The sequence below is a fragment of the Falco punctatus genome (genome assembly GCF_963210335.1).
Source record: "Falco punctatus genome assembly, chromosome: Z".
NCBI classification, from domain to species: domain Eukaryota; kingdom Metazoa; phylum Chordata; class Aves; order Falconiformes; family Falconidae; genus Falco; species Falco punctatus.
Genome location: NC_137586.1, coordinates 64,991,479 through 65,018,901, shown reverse-complemented (window position 1 = coordinate 65,018,901; position 27,423 = coordinate 64,991,479). Strand labels below are relative to the sequence as shown.

At 36.6% G+C, this 27,423-nt stretch overlaps 1 protein-coding gene across 1 annotated transcript in view; it reads left to right on the top strand.

The window, feature by feature from the left end:
• The window catches only part of SNX2 (sorting nexin 2), a 32,584-nt gene extending 5,591 nt beyond the window's left edge, over nt 1–26,993 (top strand). Inside the window, exons 2-15 of the mRNA XM_080372653.1 lie at nt 1,879–1,996; nt 9,094–9,257; nt 10,559–10,625; nt 10,831–10,874; nt 10,968–11,109; nt 14,425–14,503; nt 17,848–17,923; nt 19,227–19,340; nt 19,568–19,661; nt 21,412–21,617; nt 22,610–22,753; nt 25,453–25,533; nt 25,641–25,712; nt 26,506–26,993. Of these exons, the coding sequence (XP_080228779.1) occupies nt 1,879–1,996; nt 9,094–9,257; nt 10,559–10,625; nt 10,831–10,874; nt 10,968–11,109; nt 14,425–14,503; nt 17,848–17,923; nt 19,227–19,340; nt 19,568–19,661; nt 21,412–21,617; nt 22,610–22,753; nt 25,453–25,533; nt 25,641–25,712; nt 26,506–26,556 (1,452 nt within the window). The 3' untranslated portion in view covers nt 26,557–26,993. The remainder of the gene's footprint in view (nt 1–1,878; nt 1,997–9,093; nt 9,258–10,558; nt 10,626–10,830; nt 10,875–10,967; nt 11,110–14,424; nt 14,504–17,847; nt 17,924–19,226; nt 19,341–19,567; nt 19,662–21,411; nt 21,618–22,609; nt 22,754–25,452; nt 25,534–25,640; nt 25,713–26,505) is intronic.
• Nucleotides 26,994–27,423: the final 430 nt, after the last annotated feature.

The window sequence follows — 27,423 nt, the reverse complement described above, 5'->3', positions numbered from 1 at the left end:
TTCTTAAATTTCCTAGTTAATTTTGTCTAAATTGGTTGCAAGCCTTGTGATACAACTTAAGGTTCATGCTTCATAGAGTGAACAAATACATTTTTATTACCCCAGAGCACTCTGTTTGCTGTGGGACCATTTTGGCATTGGTTTAGTATGAGATGAGAAGTGTACATGTGATAAGTGGATTGGTTCCTTGTCAGGTTATAAAATTTTACTATCTACTTACGGTTCCTGAGTGTTTCTGCTTCAACTTTCTTTGCAGGCTGTAGGTCAAAACCCGAGCAGTTTGAGAGGCTGCTTCTTTTGTCGCCCATCACTTTGCTCTGTTTACTGGTTTCTCCACATTATATGTGGGCTTTTCAGAGGGTGGCAGCCTTTGGCAAAGGGAAGGGGATATAACCTCTTCCATCATTTGAATTGAGTAGTTCCTTGTTAGCAACCATAATATGTTTTAAAGCAATATACATTTTCTGGTATTCTTGTATTTGCTTTCATCTTCCTTCTGTCTTCAGCAGAGACAAGCTCGAGCTAACACCTTTCCAGGTCGAGAGAGTCTTGTTTTCATATGTCCTCTGCAAAACTCTTTTGTACTGTGTCTGAATTTATCAGACAGGATTTTTACTTTTTCTTACTTGCTTCCTCTGTACCAGAATTTGACATGACTGAGGTCTGGATAGATGCAATGGCCAGCATCTTGCTCTGTGCTGCTTGAAGTAAAGCAGCAGTGCCATACTCCATGTCAGGATGGGCACTGTTCTTAGAGAGTCAGCTGTAAGGAAGGCCTCTGCCTTAGAACTGTTGCCTCTGGTACATTTGTGATTATGAAAATACAATGGCATTTCAGTATGTTTCAGAGTTTTTTTAATCTTTTGTAGCCTGTGGCATTTGTTGAAGTGTAGCCTGAAACGTTTGCTATCTTATTTTGGATTCTGGTTCTGAACTTAAGTTATGATAACTCTATGCGAAAATTAGGAAGCAAGTAGCGACAATTCACAGGTACAATTCACAGGTACTCCTTTTGAAGTGTATGCATTCATGAATAAATATGCTATTGTTGAAAGCTCCTTAGCTAGCTATCTTGGATGAAGTTGTGAGAAGTCAGTCTTGCAGATTTTCTAATACTATGGCAATAAGTATAGTTGATACTTATTCAACAAGGATTTTCTAATTGAAGCACTGATATTGTTAGGTGCGTATTTACAAGTAAACTATGTTTGGTATCCTAGCTTCAGTACTGCTTTAATTTTCCTGAGTATCTTCAAGTGTTTTGCTTTTTCACAGGGCAAGTTCTAGTCTTCAACTGAATTAAATATCTGTGGCAAGCCTGGCTTCTGCATACAGTGCAATGAAACCCTTTGTGGCAATAATCCCCAAATTCAACTTGTTGCAAAGCTATCAGTATTTCTTATGGCCACAGGCAGCCTTGAATCATTTTGATGGTGTTGACGCACTCTTTTAATCTCTGAAAAAATGCTATAGAGTACTTGGAGGGGTATTTTATTGATATTTTTTTTCTATGTACAAACATGGATTTAAAGGCAGGCCTTTCCAAAAGGAACTTAATAATCAGATTACTTTTAGAAATCCTAATAAACTTACTGTAGATATTTCTGTAGCAGCTTTTGTTTCATGTTAATTAAACCTGAGGAAATGGGTGACTTTTTTTTTTCTCTTTGACAAAGAAATGAGAAGAGCTGTTGACTAGGTCATATCTTTTGTTCATTGTTACCATGCTAGGAGTAGGAAGTGGAAATAGTTGACAGCGTTTCCTTTCTGTACATTTTGCTCTCTGCAATGAAAGAATGTTTGTTGCAATAATTCTTATATACTGATACTTGGCAACTGGTTCTCTGCTAAGTATTTCACTTTTTTTTTTTTCAACAGTCAAGTCCTTCATCTCCAGAACCAGCAAGTCTTCCTGCGGAAGACCTTAGCACAAACTCCAATGGTCCAAAGCAGGCAGAAATCATGCTAGATGATGACAGAGAAGACCTCTTTGCTGGTAATGGCTGTTTTTTTCAAATGTGTCTGCATAAACTGTTTTGCACTTGAAAGAGAATTGCTTTGCTGGGAAGGAGGATTAAAGGCCTTCAAGTAGTTTGGCAATGATGTACAGGTTTTTTCTTGTGCTACTTTGTAACGTTAGTTAAATTTGTTTACTAAATACAAATTTCTTAGTGGTGTGTACTATTAGTGCATAGTGTGGTGTGTTAGATGGTTAGTACCATGTTCTGCTGACAGTAATAATACTATTCATCATTATGTAATTAACAATATTCAAATCTGTATAAAAGCATGACTGGAGTTGCATCCTGGTTTGCTGCTCTAATATCCACACATAAGCCATTCCAGTCTTTTTTCCAATTATATAGAAAGATTATTTAGATCATATTGCAAGTTGGAGGGTATTTCCTTTTTCTTAAGACTCTTTTATTATAATGAAAAGGTAACAAACTGGCACATGGGACCAGTCCTGTCATTTCGTTAGTACATGATTCTGTTTCTGATACGTAACAGTACTGCATGTTGTGGAGGAAGATGTGTGAAAGTTCTGATAAGGAATCAGTCAATACACAACACATTCTAACGATTCATTAATCAGTCACTACTGGTGTTGGTTTTCAACTATCCTAACATGGGTTATGGTTGCTGTCCATTACAGATGTAGAAGCATTAACCATTCAAGAATGGTGTAATGTTTGGAGTATATTACATGGGTCAAAAGATGGTTCTGCATGCTGCTTCTCAATGCTAACACTTTTCCTATTACTGCATGTTGAGTAAGTCAGTTGGCAGTCTGCTCTGAGTACAGTCCTCATGTCATCTTCATTCTGATGTAATCATTCAAAAAGAAACTTTATAGCCTTTAGCTTTGGCTATTTTGTATAGATATGTGTATACACACGCCCATTACCTTTGTTCTGAACTTACTAAATTTTTATTTGCGTGTATTGGAACTTACATTTGCTTATGACACTGTTAGAATTTATTGACTATTTTACTAACTCTCTGAAAATGTTTTAAGAGAAGAAGAATAAAGAATAGGTGGGTAATCTTAACTTTTTATATATATATATATTACCTGATCTTATGACTACAAAGACCAGCAGTGCTTTAGCAATGAAGCTTCCTAATACTAGTAATTTGGTTGTTTAGCTTCAGTGTGTAAAGCCAGATTTTTATAACCATAGAGCCATATGGAATAGATATTTTAGGAAAGCCAGTTCGCCTTTGGATAATATTAAGGAAAAAGGTGGCTGGAGTAAATATTGAGGGGAACCAGACAGAAGGAACAAATGTTAGCAGCCAGATTGTTTTAACTGAACTGTGTTTAAAACAACACAGAACTGATATAATAAATTTGAGTTTTTCTATGAAAGACAATTTCTTCATGCAGCACTGAACTGGAAGTATCTAACATACTGCTTGTCTAACAACTAAGACTGGTGTTTAAACGGTCAGTTTAAATACAGATTGAGGCTAGTACAAACTCTCGCATAGGGGAAAAAAACACAGATTGATTTATGACATTTTTCACAGCATCCTGTTTTAAGCAGGAAGTTTGTGTAACACAGTTGTACCCTAGTGATGAACTTCTGTCTTTGTATCACTGTCAGCATAGGTGTTCTCAAAAATGATGTCTAATTTGTGTTCCAGTGCTGTGCACTCCCAACTGTTTCTTTCTTTCTTAGGACTGTTTTGTTAGACAATGTTGTTAATCCATCTGATTAACTTTCTGATACCGATTTGCAATGAATAGAAACAATGTGAAAAGGCAATATGAGAGACCTATTTTCTTGCTTCCAGCATGATTGCATGAGCCTCACTTTCTATGAAAACAGGAGTTAATTTACAAGTGAGTGTGATCGGGTGTTTTTTCTTCAACATGTTGAAATTCCAAAGCAACCTATCTTGGCAGAGCTTATAGGAACACTTTACTGGAAAGGAAGTGAAGGAAGTTCCACAGCTTTCTGACTTACCTTGTTCCTTCATATTGAATTATTAGCTACAATGAAATCCTTCTGAAAGGAGGGACTCTGATGTTCTGGGGACAAACTATTCTAGTTTTGCAGAGTTATTTGTAAAAAATGCAATGGTATGCCTCTCTAGCTATTCCGTCTAATAATACAAACTAATAGAAAAGGAGGTGCGGGAAAACAAATTACATGATTTCCTGTACTGTTTTAATGCATTTCAAAAATCCCAGGTTCTCTAGGCTTTTTTTTGACTATACTTAAAACCTCTTTGCTATTGTGTTTCCGCAGCAGCTACTGGAGAGCATGTGCAATAAAATATTTTAGCTATTCATTACCTTGTCTCTGGTGACTAATAAGTGAACTATTAAAACTGGGTTTCAAAGGTGGAAGAAAATTAGTTTTCCAGCAGTCACTGGACACCAGTAAGTCTTGCTGCTCCATTCATTAATTAGTATGTGGTTCTTTGTTCTGTAAAAAAACAAACTGCCTTGCTAAACCCACTTAAGCACTTTCACCCTTAGAATAAAAGTCAATGTGTTGGTTACTTGGCCAAAAAAGAACTACTTTGTCTTACCTTGTAGATCTCTTAGATGTGGAGGGCATAATGGTCAGTACTCCAAAGCAGGCAGTATTAAGAATATCTTGGGGGGGCTTTGGGGTGTGTCTTAAAATCTGGCTGTCTATAAGCTTCTACTGTAGAGTGAAGAACTAGATCGTGAATAGTGTTCTAAAATGTTGGCCTAAAGTTATGTGTATAGCTGCAGAAATGTGCTGTGGACTGCCTGTGCAGAACATAACTCTCTGTGCCTTCCGCTTCTGGTGCTCACACATGATGAGCGGGTCTGTGGAGTTGTATCAATGCTCTGGCACTGTTTTCAGAAAAATGGAAAATCAAAATTTTCCCCCTTCCCTAGTCTGGTAAAATATTAGTCTTTATGTTCTTTTGTTTCTTCAGCTCTAATAGGTCTTTGGGAATGGATCATCTTACACTAGTATCTATCTAGCTACTGTGTCCTGGGGGAAATGCATTGGGAGGTGGGGCAGTGTTTGTTTTTATTGGGTTTTTGTCATGATAGGTTTATCTTAGGCTTTTTTCCTGGGAATTGGTACAGCAAAGGAGATGCTAGTTCTGTGAATCAAGCAAGATGAACTTTAAACCCGGCTGAACACCAAAAGCTTCTAGCTAATAGTGTCTGTCAGGCTGTTGTCATGGGGTGTGTCTGATGAGAAGAAGAGTTCAGTGCAGATGCCTCGCTGCTGGTTGTTGAGTTCTATGTCTCTTCTGCAAGAAATAAATCCACAAAAGCATATGAACCTACAGTTTTGAAGTCAGAAGAAGGCCTTATTAGTGGCTGACTGTTCTGTTAAAAGTGTTTCTGTTCTCATTAAGATCATCTACAGTACTCCTGGTATAACAGTAAGGGTCATGGGCTGTGACTTAGGTGTAGTGGTTTTTACTGTCAATTCTGTTAAAATATCTGTCTCTGAAATACTGCTATACCTGGAGAAGCCTTTTTTAATAACTTGTCCTCTGTTCTGGACAACAGTTTCTGCTTTGGTTTACTTCCACATTTATGTGATCACCTGAGTAAACTTTGAAAGATAGTAAGACAATTCAAACACTCAAGCCATGACAGAATGTTAGAGGTCTGACATTTAGAAGCGTGACCAGTAAAAATAGCTTACTTAGCTGAAGTGAGCTGCTAGTGAGGAACTGCAAACCTGCGCTTTAGAAACTTGGTGTAGTTGGCTGTAGAATGTTAATTAAACATAAGTAGTTGTCTTCTGCAGCAGGGCAAGAAGTTTTCATGTTCTGTTGGAGCTAAGCATCTTGACAGTGATCCATGACTGTTGTGGTTTAACCCCGGCTGGCAACCAAGCCCCAGGCAGCCACTCGCTCACTCCCCCTCACTTGGAGGGATGGGGAGGAGAATCAGAAAGGAATGTAAAACTCGAGTGTTGAGATAAGAACAATTTAATAGGTAAAGCAAAAGCCACGCAGGCAAGCAAAGCAAAACAGGGAATTCATTCACCACTTCCCATGGGCAGGCAGGTGTCCAGCCATCCCCAGGGAAGCCGGGCTCCATCACACGTAATGGTTACTTGGGAAGACAAACAACATAATGCCAAATGTCACCCCCTTCTTTCTTCTTCCCCCAGTTTATATACGCAGCATGACATCATATGGTATGGAATGCCTCTTTGGCTAATTCAGGTCACCTGTCCTGGCTGTGTCCCCTCCCAATTTCCTGTGCCCCTCCAGCCCTCTCGCTGGCAGGGCCCAAGGAACTGAAAAGTCCTTGATTTAGTATAAGCATGACCTAGCAACAACTAAAACCATCAGTATGCTGTCAACATTGTTCTCACATCACAGCCAATATAGCTGGTGATAGAAAAAGGAAGAATTGAAGGGGAATAGCTTTCATTTTTTGTGGTTTATATTTTATTATATATATAACATGTTATGTATTTGTAATTTTTTTTCTGAGAAATGGTTCTGTAAAAGTCGTTTGTATAATACATAACATATATGTTGAATGCTGTTAGCCAACAGAGAACTACCTCTTTGCCATGTTTAAATGTTGTTCTAGAAGTCTAAAAGCTTATTTTTGTTGCAACTGCCTCAGTATGACTTCTCACCTGATCTGAGGTTTTGAATTAAAATTCTTTATTGGTTTAAGATGCAGTATCCTTCCTGTGGCATTTGAGGGCAAGAAGCATCAGCAGCATTCTTCAGAAAGATTAAGCAGTAAGAATAAAGCAATGGTAGGAAAAATAAATCTCCTACAAAGAAAACTTCTACATAATTTTTGTTCATAATAAAAATGGAGAAAACAAAAAGGTGCTTGCTTTTCAGTTTAGTTTGAAAATACTACGGAAATCTGTAATTTGAATTTAGGGAAGAGCATTGCTAGCAGGTTGAGGGTAGTGATCATTACCTTCTGCTCAGCGCTGGTGGGGCCATACCTGGAGTGCTGGGTCCAGATCTGAGCTACCTAATACAAGAGAGAAGTGGACAGGCTGGAGTGTGAGTCCAGTACAGGGCCATGGAGATGATTAAGGGCATGAAGTGTATGACATGAGCAGAGGCTGAGAGCTGGGGCTGTTCAGCCTGAAGAAGAGCAGGCTCAGGAGGAATTCTACATGTATCTGATGGGAGGGGGTGGAGAGGGGCGAGCCAGACTTCTCAGTAGTGCCCGCTGACAGGACAATGGACACAAACTGAAATACAGATAATACCCAACAAAAAAACCATTGGTTTATGGTTGGGGGTTTTTTTAATGGTGAGGGTATGGTGAGGGTGATCAAGCACTGGTGCAGGCTTCCCAAGGAGGAGGTGGTTTCTCCATCCCTAGAGATGCTCAAAACCTGTCTGGACATGATTCACAAGCAGGCTTCTGTGGCTGACCCTGCTTGAGCAGAGGGGTCAGATTAGATGATATGCAAAGGTTCTTTCCAAGCTCAGCAAATCTGTGATACACTCCAAAACAAAGTGACGACAGCAAACTTTGTCAGCCTCCAGCCAAAGTGAGCATCTGCTTTAAACCAGTTAAGACATAGTGACATGCTGAAGTTTGGTTTTAATTTGTTTTGAACTTCAGTATCAAACAAAATTTAGGCACACAGTCATTTTCATCCGTGAAGTAGAGAAGTGTTGGGTTTTTTTCATTTATGAAAAAGTCAGCGATTGGCAAAAGAAGTGTTACAGAAGAATGGGAAATGGAATTGACTAACAGGGTATCTCTAAGTGACAGCAGGGATAAAGTTGAGTGGGTTTGATACATAGATTATGAAAGATCATAATATTATTGCAGTAATGAATGGTATGGTTCATTAGATGCTACTTGCAGTTCTATTTTTACGTTGTTAGTAGGTGACAGACTCTTCTGGAGAAGCAAACAAACCCATGCACGACGAAAGAAAAGGAGACTTTTTTTTTTTTACATGCTGTGTAACTATTTCACAACTTTTAAAATAGATCTGATCTTTAAAACTCTCCTTTTCTTAACCATTAAGTAAAGACTAGTTGCATTAATTGTATGCATCAGGCTTTAAAAAGTTTGGAAGAAAGATGACGTACTTATATATATGCACACACACACACACACACACACACACACATAAAAATCTGAAAATTTAGTGGTTCCTATAGACAAAAGTTGCAAGCCCAAGTCTTTTCCAAATTGCATAGTAAACCTTTTTGATAACTTCAGCTATCACAGAGTGGATCTATTTTAGTGCCCTACTACAGGAAGTCTAGTTTGTAACAAGACTTTAGAGCAGTTGGGAAATCAATTTTGGTATCAAATGACTGTTCTGTGGTCAGCATTATCTTTTAAGGAACTGGAATTCTTGAAAGTGCACATTTAGCGAAAATCACAGCACTAGTTATTTAAACTAGAACAGGAACTTCTTTGTAACCAGGAAGTGTGTAGTTTGCCAGTGGTCAAAAGCAGTTATTGGCCGAAAGCCTGCAGGATTTGTGAAGCAGAGATTTACAGTCCTCTTTGAAGACAGGTGAACTGTCTACTGTCTGAAGAAAGTACTCAGTTTCTAGTGAACTGTTTTAAGCCCCAAAGAGACTGAAGATAGAGACTAAAGATAGTTAAGTCTTCCTAGTCAGAATGTCTCACCTGCTAATATTTCTGTTTAACAGGTTGTGGGCTTGTGGCAGGGGTAGGTTGTGTAACTTCATTTAACACATGGCTTGGTCTGCCCATTTATCAGCCTATATGACTAAATCAGATGTTGTTCAGAGCACAAAACTGAGAATTGGTACAGGTGCTGAAGAAGAACTGTTTGTTGTTAGTTTTCACAATGTATTATGCAGAAATAAATTACATATCCCTTGTGGCTACTGTAAAAGACTTTACCTAACAGTATACTAAAACCAAATTTGCAATATTAGTCTTTAACCTATTATGCACTGCAAGCTCAAATGTCACATCTAGTTTTAGCTGTGTGTTGAAAGAAGTTACCTCTCACAAATGGGTGCTGTTTAAGGATGATCTTATTAAATTTGCACTTCATCATTTTGTAGTGTATGTGTTTGTTATCTTTGTGATGTGTATCCATCTCTATTCCACAAAAACTTCTTTGCTAACTCAAAATGTTTATCTAGAAGCAACAGAAGAAGTTTCGTTGGACAGCCCAGAGAGGGATCCAATGCTTTCACCAGAACCTACTCCTGCAATCACTCCTGTAACACCTACTACATTAGTAGCTCCCAGAATGGAAACAAAAAGCATAGCAGCCCCTGTGATTTTTGATAGATCCAGGGAAGAGGTATGCAGTAAACTTACAAATTATGGAAATGTCTTTATTTAATAGTGTTTTGAACTTTTTTAGTTTGTTTTTTTTTAAATGATAGTTCCAAAATGTTGACTTATGGGGTTATCCTTTGCTAAAGGAAAGTACGTAAAAGAAAACCTTTTCTATTTGTTTTGCATATAAAGTTGATTTGCACACAGAAAGCGTGAATTTGACACATGAAAACACCGTAGTAATTAATTATTTAGTTGATTATATTGGAGATCTGTAGTGTGAGGGGTAAGAAGCCTCATTGCTTCAGAATAGATATTGTAGGAACAAGCTGTGAGCTTGATACAGGAGAAATGTTAATGATGTATGGTAACTCTTACTAGCATGTTACAGGTTTCAGCTTGGATTTCTGAAGCTGTTGTTAATGGGAAAATGGAGGAAGCAGCTTTCAGCATTGTCCTGCATGCTAACAAACAGTTGAGGCTAATGGTAGTTTTAACATGGCTATTTAAATTTGGTGTTCCATTCGAAGCCTGGGCATTGCGGAATGCTATTCATTCTGGAGTGTTCTCTGACTGGACAGTGCCCCTGCTAAATGAGTTTGCAAACAAGACTTGCCTGTGGCTTGATGATGGCTACTTGGCAGATGCCACGAGATGGCATTTTATTCTGATTTTTTCGTCCTTCAGCCCTGGTACACTGTCCTTTCTGCCATGGTATTTCTTAAGATCTCTGTTTTTATCAAACTTAGGAATATTACATGAAAGATTATGAAACTCTGCATAATTAAAGCTCAGTCAAGTATCAGAAAATTCTGTTACTTTTCCCTTCCCAACCTCTTCTGCTACAGATACCATTAATAAAAAGGAGTATCTATGCTTTGATTAGAGGCATATAGAAATATCGCAAATGAAACTAGTATTTGAGCCATATTTATCTGCTAGCATTGTAGGTGATGGAATTAACATACCCCTAAGATAAATACCAAAAATGTTGAGGCCTACAAGTCCTGAGAAAAGACTGCCATGCTAAAAATTTTGCAGGAAAGCTTAAAACTTAAATCATAGAATCAATTAGGTTGGAAAAGATTTTTAAAATCATTAAGTTCATTGTAAACCTAACACTGCCAAGTCCACCACATGAACTTTGTTGCAGTGACAATGAATGTTAGAAATTATATTCACTTAACATTGGATGGTGGGTCTGGAAGTGTTTTTTAATTATACAAGCTTGCTGTTTTCTCCTTCCTCTATACCCTTATCCTTGTTATCATACATAATATGAGTACATGTTACCTTGTCAAATATGACATATGTTTTTCCTAGATTGAAGAGGAATCAAATGGAGATTTGTTTGATATAGAAATCAATGTATCAGACCCTGAGAAAGTTGGTAAGTTCCTTGAGCATAGTAAGTCAGATGATAGACTGTCTTATTCCATGAAGACTGTTCTGAGATTTCAGCATTAATTCAGTTATCTTTTTTGCAGTTTTTATTGTCTAAATGGAAAGCTATTTAATGTATATATTGGAATAAAAAAATGTGTGGAGGGATTAAAATGACTTGGCCTAGCTTAAGTATCTTAATTTTCTTACAGGAGATGGCATGAATGCTTATATGGCATACAGAGTAACAACAAAGGTAACTAGTGCGACAGATATTTGCAGATAACTTTGTATCATAGCTGAGTAGATGGATCAGTAATTCATAACAATTTTTCTTTTTTTTTTTAAGACATCACTTTCCATGTTCCACAAAAATGAATTCTCTGTTAAAAGAAGATTCAGTGATTTTCTTGGCTTGCACAGCAAATTAGCAACAAAGTACATGCATATTGGTTACATTGTGCCTCCAGCTCCAGAAAAAAGTATTGTAGGTAAGTGTAGTTCCTGCAAGGTTGAATTTAAGCGTGACAGTTAAGTACTGTAATACAAATTAAGCATTTTAATACATGTTGGGCTTCATAAATAATTTTCTGCACAAATATTACTTACTGCTTATCAGGTAGTCCAAACTGTTAAATATTCTTCCTGTTCTGTATTTTTAAAAAGTTCAGGTTAAATTGGAAAGATATGTAGTGGCCTCTTCCTAACTCAGACCAGCATGGATGATAAGAACGACATTTGCCTTAATACATGGCCTTCTGTGTCTTATCTATTGTTTGTTCTTCACTGTTACCCTTTAAGAGCTGATTAGTCTATCAAAACAAAGACGTTAAATGAAAGTTTATTTTTAACTTGTGCTGTTATCAGTTGCCTGCAATATACAGAGCTTCATACATACTCCACCTCTCTAATACTTCAGTCTGTTTCTTTTGGTCATGGCGAACACTAAAACCTTTGGTTAATTCTTCAAAGTTTAAATTCAGTAAAACCCTTCTGAATGTTGCTAGTCTTTGTAAATTCCTTGAAAAATCAAATCCTTTCTCCAGGATGCATGCCTGATACATTGAAGCAACTTACTGAAACGTTACGAGAAGAGGTTCTTTCAAAATAACTGAACATTTAACATAGTAAAACCTGCTGAAGTCTTTTGGCTTACCCATATAGAAAAAGTGATTGGACTCTAGAACACCGTTTTGATAAGTAGGGAATGGCAGGTCTTTTTTTCAGTATAGTCTGTACAGCTAATCAGAGCAGCAGCTTTTCACATAAGTAGGACTAGGCAGACTGAGTAGATGTAGGCAGCAGAAAGTTTGGGAAAATCATGCTTTTAATTCTGTGCAAAAGCAACTGCATTTTTTAGTCTATAAGACTGAAAATTTTATCTGAATTTTGGTAGCTCTTGAAAGTAATGTATGATTCTGTAATAACCAATTTTTCATGTAACAAAAATAAGTAATTACCAATGTTAACAAGACTTAAAAGATGGAATGAGGCTTCTAGTCATGTGCTTTGAATGATACAACATTTAAGGCATGCGTCAGTGTGGAATTACATGAAATGTAGTACTTGCATCAGTCAAATTCATCTGTAAGACAAAGCTTGGCCTGGATTTTGAGGTACCACTTGAACAAAACCAGCATAGGTATTGATACACCTGGAAATATGTAAGTGGTGGGACTTACTGCAGTGTGAGCAAGCATTGGCTGTCGCTTCAGATTCTTGTATACAGACTTTGTTAAGCTACAGCTAAGTTGGGGGAACTCACAGATTCTGTAGGACATTTTCTAAAGAGCATGAAACTCCTGCTTTAAACTTGAACTTCAGTGCACAGGTAGTATCTAGTTCTGTCCAAAAATACGTAGTCCAAACATTTCTAATTCTGGAGAGAAGAAGGGATTCTAGGCTGATTTAAAATGAGGCATCTTAAAGCAGAGAGCTGACAAAACAGCTGAAAGTAAGATGACATATTGTGTTTATATCACATGTGTTTATTTTTAAAAGTCCTAACACTGATTGCATGATATTTCATATTATGCAGTGTGTATTACACAGAACTCCTTGCTGTGTTCATTCTGTTACACTGTTGATAACACCCGGAGTTTTAAGCTCTGACTTTTATTTTGGTGATGGGTGGGAGAGGCTGGCATTTCAGAACTTTAGCCACAAATTCAAGTGGTCAGTTACTGACTGTGAAAGGAGATAAAATTGAGTCAGTGGTGAACTAGAGCTGGTCATTCATCCAGACTGCCTCATTACTTATGTATGTGTATTTGAAAATCATGTTTTCTGTTTTTAAGAAAATAATTTATGAAGTTATGAATCCTGTCTTGGAAAGGATTAGAGGAGTGCTTGGGCTACACAAACTGCCTTTACACTTGCATTTAAATAGGCTTATAGTAGCAGAGAAAGAAAGCTGGCATGATATCTAGAAATAACTGGTCAATATCACAACTTAGCAATTCCTCATACTGGTCATTTGAATTCATATTCAGTTTCTTCTCTATGAACTTTTGTTGCTATCATATGTGAAGGATTTTTTTTATTAAACTACAGCATTTCATGCTTTCAGTAGTGGGATATTAATGAATAGTAATACTCTAATGCAAAAAGATGAGGCATGTGAGTTACCTCACCTTGTTTGAAAATTTTAAGTCTTGTATGTAGACATACTTGATTTTACAGATAAATTTGTGGATTTACAGTTACATTACACTGTGTAGCATACCTTTGAAAAAAATGCCGATCAGATTTATTTTCGTCATGTTACAGAGAAGGGAAAAACTAAGGCTTCACTGAGAGGTTAAGGGTCCCTCCTTGTTCCTGTAAGGATGCTGTTTGTCCCCTCCGTGGGTTACTGTGTGAAACTTCTAAAGCCAGAAGGGAGATCGGGTGAGGAACAATTTTGGGAACTGTTGACCTAGCAGGTCAAGGAGTACATATTCAGAATCTCAGAATTTTTAGCTGGAGAAACACAGAACTAACAGAGCAGGAACACATTACAGGTAGAAATAAGATGTTTGGTCTGTATCATAACATACCTCTTCTGTGTTTTGGGAAATAAGAATAATTACAAATGCTTAGTGTTTCATGGTGTTTTTGATAGGTCTCAGGTTCCTAAACTCTCTGAGTTTAGGCCTTTAGCGTGAACAATACTGACCTCAGTCTGATGGTTTTAGTGTTCAGTTGCTGAGATTGAATGTATTTCCCATACCATGATACATTAATGACTGGCTCCCCATCATAGTTTTTTGGCCACTCTTGGCTTGGGCAGAGGAAGCAAATAAAGCTGCATACATTTTATTCTGTTAATTTTATTCTCCATTCAATCTGTATTTTCAGAGCTGGCTAGTTTGCCTTAGTTGACTATAAACTTCTTAGTTTTAGAACTTAAAAAATAATAGAATTAAAATATTGGTAATAAGCTTACCAATTAATCAGCTTATAACCTGAGATTTCTTTTCCTATTCTGCTTTATTTGAATAACTGTTGTCGTCTTCTGAAAATGAGTGACCAGTAAAACTCTGGTGTTCATTTAGATTGACTTCATAAATGCAAACTAAACTTGTTTTGTGTAACTTGTAGTCGCAATTAATATGTTACAGGAAATTGTGTATTTCACAGAGCTACTTCCCACAAAACCATGCAGCATGCAGTATTGATGTTTTTTCTGTTTCTGTCTAGTGTTTTTCATTGTAATTTGACTTAGATACATAAACTTAGGTGAGCTTTATCTTCTAATCACATCACTTATGTTAATGAATTATTTATGATAAAATAAAATCAATATGATGCCATTTTCTTCAAAGGCATGACGAAGGTTAAAGTAGGCAAGGAAGATTCTTCATCTACTGAATTTGTAGAGAAAAGGAGAGCAGCTCTAGAAAGGTAATGTATGTATTTAACCAAAACTTGTTTAGCCTCAGAATTACTTGTAATACACTGCATGGGTGCTGTAATTGGGGTCTGGGCCGTGTGTACTTAGATGGATTCTAGAGGCTGTATGCAGCTGCCAAATTTTTGTGTAGAAATTGAATAATTCCTGTTGATCATAGGAAATGTAGCCTTATTCATAGAGGGGATGATTGCTAACTCCTCAGACTAGTTAGTGCTTAAGATTACAGAGATATAGTAAGTAAAACTTCATCAGCTTACATAGGCATTTTGGGTTTAAGGAATTAAGGCACTTCAGCAGTATATCCATTCCATAGAAAATCAGCTGCTGGACAGGGAGACTGGTGAAAGACCTTCAGTCATTTCAAAGTAAAATGGCCTTCTGACAACTTACAGTACTTGTGTGTGACTGGCTGAATTTTTGCGTAAGAGATATTGGATCTCTGTCACCCTCTGTCACTTGGTACACAACTAATACTGTTCAAATATTTTTGCTGTAGAAGGGTGCTGTAACTGATAATGCTGCATCAGTTTCCCCTGTTGACATGGCTAGTAAAGCTTTTATAAAATAACTAGTAGAACTTACACAAGTATACAGCCTTAATTTTGGTATGATTTTATAATATGCCCATTGCTGTGATGGAGTTGAATCATACAAGAACTATATACCATATAACAGTTTCAATTAAACTAGAAAATTAACAAGTCAAAGGTTTTAGATTGTATGTTGCAAGACCTATCTAACAGATAATGTATGAAGCTCTTAAACTTCTGGAATTCCAGAGCCAATCTTAAACAAAAAATATCTCTTCATAATCCCATTGCTAATATCTTCCATTTCCTGAGTAACAGAAGAACGTTTGAAATTCTACTGAACCTCAAAATACTGATGCATTGTTCTCAGCTGTCTGGTATGGAAAATTGACTTACAGCTTAACATTTGCCACTTAAAATTCCATCTAGAAGTTCCTGAGGTTGTTCTGTTGGTTGGAGCAGAACTGTGGAACACATTCTGGTTATACAAGAAGTGTATTGCTAAAAGTGTGGTGCTGTGAGATATGAAAACTTGGAGTAACAGCCAGAATTAGAGTAATTGGGCTTAGAGAACTAACTGAACAGATAACTCCACACACAGCTTTAGGTCTCTGTAATATAGATTACTAGTTTTACTTTTGGTTGCTTGCTGGAACAGAAGTAGAATTAGAAAAAGTTTAATTCACAAGCTTGTGTGCATGTTTTAAGTGCTGCTTTTTCATTTATTTGTTAAAGGAGTTACACTAGTATACCACTTCTAGTGGATGTTAGGACTCCTCCTGTACTGAGGAATGGACTCCTCTGGACTTTTGACAATGCTGGGAAAGCTTCATAGCATATTCCATTTGTTTTTTCAGAAAGACTATGAATATCTTATCTGGCAAGGAGCTTTTTTTTTTTTTTTATGCCAACTTTAGCTGACACTTTCTTCAGGATCAAAATATTATTAAAAAATTACATACCTACCAAGGTGATCAAATGATATTTAGCGGCAGTGATTCTGCTGCTTTTGCCTAAACCTGAGGAAAGTATATTAATGTTCCCCGGAAGGTCAGACCAAAGAAATCTGCTTCAATTTGCTCTTTTTTGAATGGAGAGCTATGGGGAAGGTGGGCACAAAAGCAAGGTTCCTTGGTAGTTGATTTCACTAAAATTGATGCCCTAAATAGTGAACATACATACTGCAGGTCTGCTTGCCAGATGTCCTGAAGCGCATGTTCAGTTGTCTCCAGTGAAAATGTTAGAAGTCTCCCTTGGAGTAAAGGGTGTTCTCTAGCAGCAGATTTCTAAAGAAAAATCTCGTTGACTCCTTGTTACATTAACTTCAACTTGTAAATGCTACTGAGAATAGAATGCAAGTGTAATGTATAATTGTTTACTAATTTTATTTGCATATTTTCATATTCAATATATAACTACTTACATAATTAATGTATAATTAGCATATACTTAATATGTTTGTTAATTAATTTTATACTAATGTATATAATAGTTCCACTGCAACCCTTAGGTTCTTTAAGAATTAAAATAAGGGTCTGGCAGCCATACCTAATGGATGATGGAGAAAATACACTACATTTACAGTATCAATATACTCAGACTTTCAGTTAAAAGTCCCAGCCCACATGACTTTCTAGGACAGTTTCTAAGCAATGTCTGAGTTTAACGGGGATGTTCTGGTAGTTTGCAGCTGAGGCTTAAGCAAAGCTAAAGCTTTGCAAAGAGTAGAGTATGCCATTGATAGTATTCTGTCACTGCATCTTAATTAGCAGATCACTGATCATATTCCTGTGATCTTTTGATTTACTAGATATAAAGCATTTGTGTAAATGTCACACTTTCTGTTACTACATAATGTTAAAATCAGTTATGACAAATTTGGAACAGTCTTTAGTGAAAGACAAACTTGCAGCAGTTTTTAGGGGAAGAATCTTCATGAAATTTCTCTCTTCAACCTATATTTTTTCAATCAACAGTTTTTAGGTCTAAGCAGAAACAGAAAAATTGTAAAGAGAAAGGAGTTGCATTGGTTTATTTTTTGTTTGTTTGCAAGTGCATGACTCCTTTAGAACTAATGTGGGTTGAGGGCATTAGTCTAGGCAGCAAATAAATAGTTGGAACATAATCAACTCACTTTTCCAGGATTTCCTTTAATTCTGTAACAAGTCAGCCAGAATTATCTGTAACAGCAACAAAAAAATACACATGAGCTTGTTGAAGCATTCTTGTACAGTGCAGCGGACAGGCTTTTTATGGCATAAATTGGCTGTTGTTAGAGGAGGAAGACTTCACTCAGCTGTTGAAAATAAGAGTTATAGTATTTTACCACTGTGTAACATATAGTTAGGGCAGATCCCACCTTAAGGAGTTTCTGGTGTAAACAAACTGTGTTAGAACCACTGCCTGCAACTTTGGTGTGTTATGTTGTGGTGTGGAGTGCATGGGGCTGCATTACTTTCAGTCAGAAGTTCCAGGTTTTGTGGCAGTCTTACTGGAGTAGGGCTTCAGTGAACATTTCAACAGCTTAGTGGTCCTAGCTTGTAACTGGGTAGGACCTAGCCCAAGCATTTGTTGGAGGAAGGTGACAGAGTGCATAAATATGGTTTGAAGAGTCAGTAGAGAGGTAAAGGATTGAAGGGGCTTGGAGACTGAACTATCATCTGATCTTTTAGAGGTGACTTTGAAAAGTGTTTTGATAATGAGGGAGGTTGTGTACCCATTCTTTAGGTGGAGGATACTTTTCAATGCTGTCAGGCACATTAAATCTGTTTTGTTGTCTAATATTTTGATTGTTAAAATCATAGGTATCTACAACGAACGGTAAAACACCCAACCTTGTTACAGGATCCAGATTTAAGACAGTTCTTGGAAAGTTCCGAGGTATTTAAGTTCTTTGAAGTTTTCCTATTTGTTTGTAGATACAGTAACCTAAAAAACAATATATTCTTTTTGTATTGAGACCTAATCCCATAGATTTATATAAAATTAAATCAAATTGTACCCTTTGTGGGGCAGAATGGCAGAGGCTACTTAGGTAATGGTGTGCCTCTGCTTCTGATAAAAATTAGAGTGGCAGTGACCGAAACTATTTGCTATTCAGTGGCTTCTCAAGCAGGTTAGTCTGTCCAGTTCTAGATTGTGGAAGTGAGTCAAGGCTGCCATACATGGTGAAAATCCATAACTGATAGTACTGATTGTTAAGTTAGCTCAAGAATGAAACTGGCTTGGAAGCAGCTCTCTTGTATTTAGGAGTCCAGCTTGAGGTTTACTGGTAGGACGATGTGAAAATGTTAGCAATGCTGTGGCCAGGCTAGGTGTTTTGTGAGTGGAGGACTTCAGCCACCCATGCTATCAATCTGGAACCTTTCATAATACTAAATATAATGTTAAAGCAAACGTAATACCTATTTATAAATGTGCATAGTGGATTCACTGTAATACTGAACTGTCTTTTGGCCAATGTCAATATCTTAGTTATACTAATAAGTCACAGAGACCTCACTACTGACAAAAGCATCATTGATAAATAACTTACAGTGGATTTGTCAATGCTGCTGACAGATAAAACTTCACATGAAGGGTAAATGGTCTGACATAGGGGCCACCTTGTATGGCATATTCAGACTAGCCTGAATAATAATATCAATTAAATTTAGAGTTTGTTAACTTAGTCCTGAGGATTTCTAAGTACCTAAGCAAATACACAGTTCTCTTGATATGTATGAGGTAGGTTTTGAAATCTGGCCTATGCTGAAAAGCAAAAAGACATCAACCTTTTATAATCAGCACACAGCGCAAATCTTGCATTACAATTAAATGTTTTACAGAATTTCTTTTGGCTAATTTGGTGTAAATCTAAGCTTTTCTATTCCTGTAGTGGCATTTGTTTTCTGTAGTGTATAGGTAGCTAGTGAGGACCTTTGGCTAGTTCATAATAACTTGGGAGAAGTGGATTGTTTGTTCCATTTAAATGTAAAGATGTAGAAGAAAAGTAAATAGTCTGTATTTTTAAGTTTTCCTCTTGAGAATGTAAAAGTAGTAAATCTGAGAAATTAGATTCCACTATATTGAAACACACAGGAGTAAAGAAAACACTATATCCTTTTCTTTTTCCCCCTTGTGCCCAGTTAAACCTCCATCCTTTTAACCAGTCTGTTTGCCCTTATTTGTCATTCAATTCCAGCTGCCGAGAGCGGTTAACACCCAGGCTCTGAGTGGAGCAGGAATATTGAGGATGGTGAACAAGGCTGCCGACGCTGTCAACAAAATGACAATCAAGATGAATGAATCGGATGCAGTAAGAGCTGATTTTTCAGCTTGAATAATGAGACGAATTAATGAGCCTCAACAATTGCATTTTAAAGCTGTAGAAGTAGAAAATGGGTTATTAATTTGCTTATTGGCTTGAATTCGTAGCTGTATCAGTTGACCACCCTGGCAGTACCTGGATAATTTGCTTCTTTAAAACCAGAAATGTTGTTGGTAATCTAATTTGTGATGCTTGACTCTTTCATCTTTTGTCAGTGGTTTGAAGAAAAACAGCAGCAATTTGAGAATCTGGATCAGCAACTTAGGAAACTTCATGCCAGTGTCGAAGCATTAGTCTGCCACAGAAAAGGTAACTTTACTCTTATGTGGCTGCGTGAACTTTAGGAAATGGTGATGAAACGAGCTTAGTGTGTCAGAGCTCTTAATTAGTTAATTGAGTTACACAGTATATTTTAATGCAAAAATCTTCTAATTGTGTCTTTTAGTTTAAACTGCTCTAGCATTTTTGTATACCTGCTTTTAATCTTCATTTAACCAGAATATCTGTCATTCATAAAGTAACTATATTGATTTAGCATCATTTTTTTATTATTTAATAAATTAATAAATTATGGTATTAAGTGAGATTTAATACCATACCTAGCAAATGATTCTGCTACAGGAAACATTCATAAATGTACCTCTAGGTCACGAGTCGTTTCCTTCTGAACAAAAAGTGGCTGCATAAATCCATTTAAACATTTTTTGGTTTAGTATTGCTCTGTTAACTGAGTTTAAGCTCTTAAACAGATATTTACTATTCTTAATTTGGTCCACATAACACTAGCTTGATGATGTATAGTTAAGGTAAACTCTTCTGGAAAGATGAGTAGTCTAAGAATATCAACTTTTGGTTTGTTTACTTTAGAGAGAAGCAAAGCCAGTAACCTTGTATTTTCATCACCTGTACTGGTCTTTTGTCAAAGCTGGCTTTCCATCAGATGATTTAAAAAAAAACACAAACAACCAAAACACCTAAACTTTGATTTGTATTTCAAGGAAGGCTGTAAATGTGCCACCTGACGCTAGTGTATTACGTTAAAATATGCTGTCACCTTTCAGCTTTCTTGTAACTCTATCAGGAATTCCTCTCTGTAGTAAAAAATCTTTGGCCAGATGTCCTCAAGACTAAAGAGTATTTTAAGAAGTAAAGGAAAATGGGAGGTTTTGTTTACTGTTGATTTGGCGCCTGCTCACAGATCTGAAGAATTGTTTATTGTTTTTTTAGAGTTGTGTCTAAGTTGTAAAGGTTTTAAGTATCTGAAGACATTTTGCTTCTACAAACATTTGTGGTGTTCTGATGCTTCCACAGAAGCAGCATGGTTGCAAACAAACCTGCACTTTTATCCTGAAGTAATTTGGATTAAGCATTTATTCAGAGGTCCTTCATAGGACTTAACTTTGTACAGGATGACTGACATGGGATTTGGTGAGACAGTTGCCCTAGTATTTCCTAATAAATAAGCTCAAAACTTTACCTTCATAGATGCCAGCCATACTGGTATGTGAGGGGTTTTTTTTTCAAGTCATGTCAGAATGTGGCAATACATTACAGTATGCACAGTTAAAGGTACTTCAGTCAATTAAAACAGTCCAGCAGAAATACAGTTCCACTTACGGCAGTGGCGGTTTTGTGAAACAGTTGGGTGTTTTCCCACTTTGAACTCCTGTGGTGTAGACCTGTTAAAATTGTTTTGAATTTGCTCTGTAGGTGACTTGGCTTTTGTTTTTGTGGGCCTGAGTTTTCTCTGAACCAGGCAATATAATGCTGAAGTGACGGTTTTTCCCCTGTCTTTTGCTAGACAGAGTAGGCATGACATTAACAGGCTCAGCAAAACGTTTACTGTTGGAGAGGTTTTTTGGAGGCAGTTTTTCTCCTAAATGTGGTTTCATTGTGATCTCCTTGTGTATTATCATAAGCTTGAGGAAATACAGCTTATATTTTTCAGTTGGTGAAATTAGGGTTGAAATAGGGCAGAGGTCTCTCCTCCACTGATCTGTGCTGCAGAGTAATATTACGAATTATCTGAACTGTACTGAGCACTACTCCTGTATTTCAGAGCTTTCAGCCAACACAGCTGCCTTTGCTAAAAGTGCTGCCATGTTAGGTAACTCTGAAGACCACACTGCTCTATCTAGAGCTTTGTCTCAGCTTGCGGAGGTTGAGGAGAAGATAGATCAATTGCATCAAGAGCAAGCTTTTGCTGATTTCTATGTGTTCTCAGAACTGCTTGGTGATTACATTCGTCTCATTGCTGCAGTAAAAGTGAGTACTACTAGAAAAAAATACTGATTTTTGTACTTGAAGTCAATTCCTCAACATGCGGATTTAGGGTAAGTGAATGTGCATGTTTGCACATATTGTAACAGTTAAGATAAAGTTTTTGCCTGAAATTCTGAGTAAAATGAATGCATCCATGATCAGTTATTCCAATGATAAAAATGATTGTGATGAAAAATGGGAATGGATTAATAAGATCCAGACAGAATGTAAATGGTGAATATCATCTACTTCAAGCAGTACCGATTGTGCACAGTGTTTGGGGACATCATACACTACTGTGTCTAAGGACATTGTACTTGTTTCTTTCAAGTTACTTATTTTTACAGTATACTCATAGTTTTTCAAGACCATAATTTGGCTGTAGCCAATAGTTTCTGTAAATAAGAAACAAATACAATTTGTATATTTAATTAATAAAAGAAAATATTCAATGTTGGCGTAAGTCATACTGCACAGCATGATTAGTTTTTTTCGTGGGAAGAGCTTTTCATGAATTTTATCCAGAAATATCTTTGAACTTGCCAGATTGTTGGGACCGTGGGGTCTTTTTACTTCTTTTAAAAAATATGTATAGTTTAACTCTGCTACCTTAGTCCCTTCCTAACAAAAATGTGTTGTTGAATATGCATGTAATCCATGTGCATGAAAAGTTGGCTAGAGTCTGTATTTAGAGAAGTGTTTGCATAATAGAGCAATTTGAAGTGATTGTTTTGGTAGTGTTTTGATGAAATGAGAAACATAAAACGGTTTGGGGCACTAAAGTGTCTGCTCTGAAAAGACTTCTTAATACCCTGTTGTTTGTGGAAGATGTTGAGCTCTGCAAGCATGCTGTCAAATGAAATGCAACCAGAGATGTAGTAGGCACAGTGAGGTTTCTTTTGAGTACGTCTGTTCCAGCTTTACCCAGCATTACCTTTTCCTAGTAAGGAATTTAGATAGCTCTAACAATTCCAGTTGTTTGTCTGTCCTTACAGGGTGTGTTTGATCATCGAATGAAGTGCTGGCAGAAGTGGCAAGATGCTCAGGTCACTTTACAAAAGAAACGTGAAGCTGAAGCAAAGCTCCAACTTGCCAACAAACCTGATAAATTGCAGCAAGCTAAAGATGAGATAAAAGAGGTAATGTTATCAAATGTTATTTTGGAGGTCAGACTTTCTGCATTAACTCATTCATTCTGCATTAATGCACTACTTTATACCATTTTTATTTATAAATCACTTACTCATTTGCTGTGTTCCATATTTACCGAAATTGTTAAAAGGAATTTATTTGAAATATTAAATGTGTGCATTTTTTTGTCGTAAGATCTGTAGGGCAGTTAATACTGTCTCTACGGAGTCTGGGAGATGGGAGGAGGGAAACATGGACAAGTTAAGTAATGCTTTTAACTGTTAACAGATTGCTTGGGTAGGCAGAAGGGCATCTCTTGGCTTCTAAATCTAAAATCCAGTTAAGACGACTAACGGAGAACTGTTCCCATGTTTTGCTTAATTATGCAGCGTATCTACCCATATATATATATATGTATGTATGTATATATGGTGTAATTTCAGTAAAAATAAATGAACATGTTGAAGTGTCATAATTTATACACTTTTTCTATCATGCTTCACTAAGGAAATTGAAGAGGTAGGACAACTTAATTATTTAACATTAATGCATTCTAATTATGCACCAGTATTCTCTCATTAAATAATGGGAGAAAATCATTGCACATTTCAAGCTCTCTTAAGCAGTTAATTTGTTTGACTTCCTCATTGGTCACTAACCACATGCTGCTTTGTTCTTTCTGCCCTCATATATTTTGCATATGGTATTGAAGTTACTCATTAACCTGGCTTTCTTTTTCTTAAAAAAGGCCTTTGTTTACTGGGAAAACTTTGTGTCACTCCTTGTGACCACATTCTTGCTGGTTGCCTCTTGATGTCACCTGTCCATCCACAATACAAGTGAGCTGGTACTCCTTGTCAAAAATACTTCCTGAGTATTGGAAGTAGTAGGAAATACTCTTTCTCAGTCCCAATATGAAAAGAATTAATTACGTTGTTTCTGAAGGATTTATTTTTCCTACTTTATTGGATGGTTAGTGAAGGTTGTTAGTAAACCCACAATTTGAATGTGCTGATGGAAAGTTAGTGCTGCCATTGAAGTATGATCAGAGTTGCTGAACTCTGTAATAGTAGTACTTCTGGCAGAGATTTTGCGAAGTGGAAGCCTACACAACTTGAGCTTCATCCATGACAAAAAGCATGTTGCTTTTTGCAGATAAAGGGCCAAAGAACAGTCCTAGAAATAAGTTATGGAATAACGAGAAATTTCTCTGTGTCAGAATTAAGATGACAGGCTGTTATCCATTGATAATTCATCAAGTATGTGGCACTTGGGCATGATGAAACTTGGATGTTGGATCCATTTAGGCCTGTAGAGGCTTTGACTGAAGTCTGAGGCACCTCTAGTTGCTGTGGTAAGAAGGCACAGGCAGTCTTAATCTGTGTTTTCCTTGGCTGAGTTTTGTATTGTTTCAGCTGTCTAATAACTCCTCGTGTTGGTCTTCCATGAAGGACATCATGTTATGACTTACACATTATGAAGCTATGCAGACAATAAGGGGACTCTCAATAAATACAAACTAAAAATAAGTAGATATTTATTAGAACATAGATGATGTTCGTCTCCTAGCACAGTAGTAACTTGACACTGCACCACAAAATGCTTTTGTTGAGTAAATAGTACCACTGGATTGCTAATGGGAATATGTTATATTGAAGTATGTTGCTTCCCTGCTGCCTTTTTCTGAGGAAGATCCTTACTGGATATATTGGCTCCCATTACTCAGTTACAATGTTGAGATGAACAGATACAGTTGCCTTTTAAGTATTTCTTAGCCTGCACGCGTTGGAAGTCTGGGGCTGATAGCTTTTTTTCACAGTCTTATCTACCCCAGCTAGCTTAGATTTCACGATATAACAGATGTGTAAAAGCAGTTATAAGATAATGTAGATTATGATCTCTTATTGTGTAGCTGAATGTCTTTTCCCATAAACTAAGGAGAAACATAACCTAGTGTCATGTATTGTTACATGAATACCACACTCCCAATATGGCAAAACACCACAAGCAACATAACTTCCTCTGAATTTTCCTTTTGTGTTCTCCTTACCTGCAATAACTTTTCTATTCCTGCTTTCTGTGAAAACAGTTCCCACTGAACAAGAAAGCATGTGCTTTAGCTTGGTTAAGTAACATGCATTCTGACTGGAAAGCCAATAAACATGTCATTAGTAGCCTGCCATCTGCAACAGAAATATGATAGAGATAACCATACACTTGATCATAGACAGAGATGAAAATTTAATCAACTCTTTCTGGGATTAGGAAAGTACAGGGAACTAACTTTTGAGAAACTCTCACACACTTGATTGGACAGTTAGTCAAAGAAAACTTACAGGTTTAGATTCCTACTATAGCAATGTTTGTAAATGGGTGGGTAAAGCTTTAGAGGTCCTTTCTGGATTCTAAAAAATCCTTAAAAAAATATTAAGTGTTCCTTAATAGCAATACTAAGATATTTTTACCTTTCATCTATAGATAGCATTACCTTAGAGATACCATTGTTCTGAATGATCTGACGATATCCTATTACCCATCTGTTACTTTTAAGTTATTATTGTAAGACTTTCCCTTAAGTATGCAAAAAACCCCAAATAGGTCTTTTTCAGCTCTTGAGGGACTATCACTAATATACTAAAAAAGGTTCAGATACTGATTGACTGAATGGAGAACACAGTCTTAACTCTGTATGTCTTTCCTTTGCCAGTGGGAGACAAAAGTTCAGCAAGGGGAAAAAGATTTTGAACAAATCTCCAAAACCATTCGCAAGGAAGTGGGAAGATTTGAGGCATGTATAATTTTGTCCAAGTAAATAACAGTCTTAATTTAGATAATATTGACATTCCAAGTAAAATTGGTTAAGAGGTTAATATGCTATAATTTATTTATTAACAGAAGGAACGAGTGAAAGACTTTAAAACTGTTATTATCGAGTACTTAGAGTCATTAGTGCAAACACAACAGCAGGTAAGATAAATTTTAAGTTTTGTACAAGTTAATATGTTCTATATTAGGTTAGTTTTAAAAGGCAGGCTTTAAGTATAGCAATTTCTAAAACATAAAGAACTACTACTAGCCTGTACTGTGTTGGAGAATAACATAAGTGTTTGGAATTTCCCAGCTATTGCTGTGCTCCTTTACACAGCTCTGATTCAGGAAATCAAGGGAGAAAGCTGCCTTACAGATATGGGCGAGGGGAGGGTCTTACCTTCTTCTGAAACTGAATTAATACTTTAACTTACAGATTGGAGTAAATTGTAATGAATACATACTTAGACTTACTGAGAAGACTTGAATGCTTAAATATTTAGTGCTCTTTTTAAAAAGTATATAATATTACTGAATACTGTAAAACAGTTTCCAATGATTTGGAAGTAGGTCCTGTTCCCAGAAGAGTCTGGACTCTCTCCTTTGTTCATGCCATGAATATAACCCTGTGGCTTTGTTTAATTAAAAAGAAAAAAAAAAAAAAGGTGGCACCCTTAGAGGTAAGAATAGCAAACTGAGCTTACAAAAACTTCTGTGTAACTATTCTGTAGCATTGTGTTCAATGTGTGGTAAAAACTCTGTTGCTATAAGTAGAATTGTGTATTTATTACTTTTATTTTTTCTTGCATTATGTAGTAATGTGATATGTAATATGAAGCACCTGTGTTCTTACTTTGTCGGGTGGGGACAAGTTTACCACAAGAGAAGGAAGATATGTGTGTTTTCTTTTCCAACATTTCGTACTTAATAATGTTTTTCCCTTCTCTTCAAGCTAATAAAATACTGGGAGGCATTCCTACCTGAAGCCAAAGCCATCGCCTAAAAGAAAAATACTCCAAATGACAAGACAGTCTGGATGTTTATCCTGGATAAAACTAAATTCCACAGTGAAATCACTTTAAATCATCCAAATAAACCACTATATATTTTACAAATTAACATGTGGCTTTTTTTATATACTACAGCATTTTATTAACAAGCTGCATGTCCTGACCCTCTTTGAAGTGGACTGTGGCATGATGTTCTGCAATACATGCTGAATTGAACACTATTGTGTCTTAATACTTGCACTAAAATGTGCACTGCAAGGCCAGAAAGCTGATATTTTTGTTCTTTACAATATGAAGTTCTGTAGTATGTTTACCTGATCTTTATGAAACAAATTTAATTGCATCGATTGAAGTTCACTTAAACATTCCTGTACAAAATCATGTTTTTGTGATTACAATAATAAAGGGATGTACCTTGTGAAACATTAAACATTTCTGTCTGGTTTGTGTCTGTAGGTATTTGCTGGTGTTCTTAGAAGTAGCATTTAGAACAAATTGAGATCATATCAAAGGCACAAACAACACTTAGTAAAGAATGCTGGAGATGGTATTAAAGGTCCACAAAGAGGTATTGGTGATAAACTGTTACGGTTTTTAATTCTGAATCTCTTCTTTACAAGTATTCTTTCCACCTGAAGTTATCGCTGCCTTGGTAAACTGTAATGCATTAATACTCATAGAGTCAAAATACTGATGCTTGGGCGAAAGACAGGCAAAACCAGAAGTGTCTTCCAAGTGTTTTACAAAGCTTCTGAGGGGTTAAGATCAACTGCATGGTCAAATACTGGTGTCCTAGTGGACTGATAAATTTCATCAGTTGTCTTAAATGGTCTCAGGGTACAAAAAGAAAAAAATCTTGC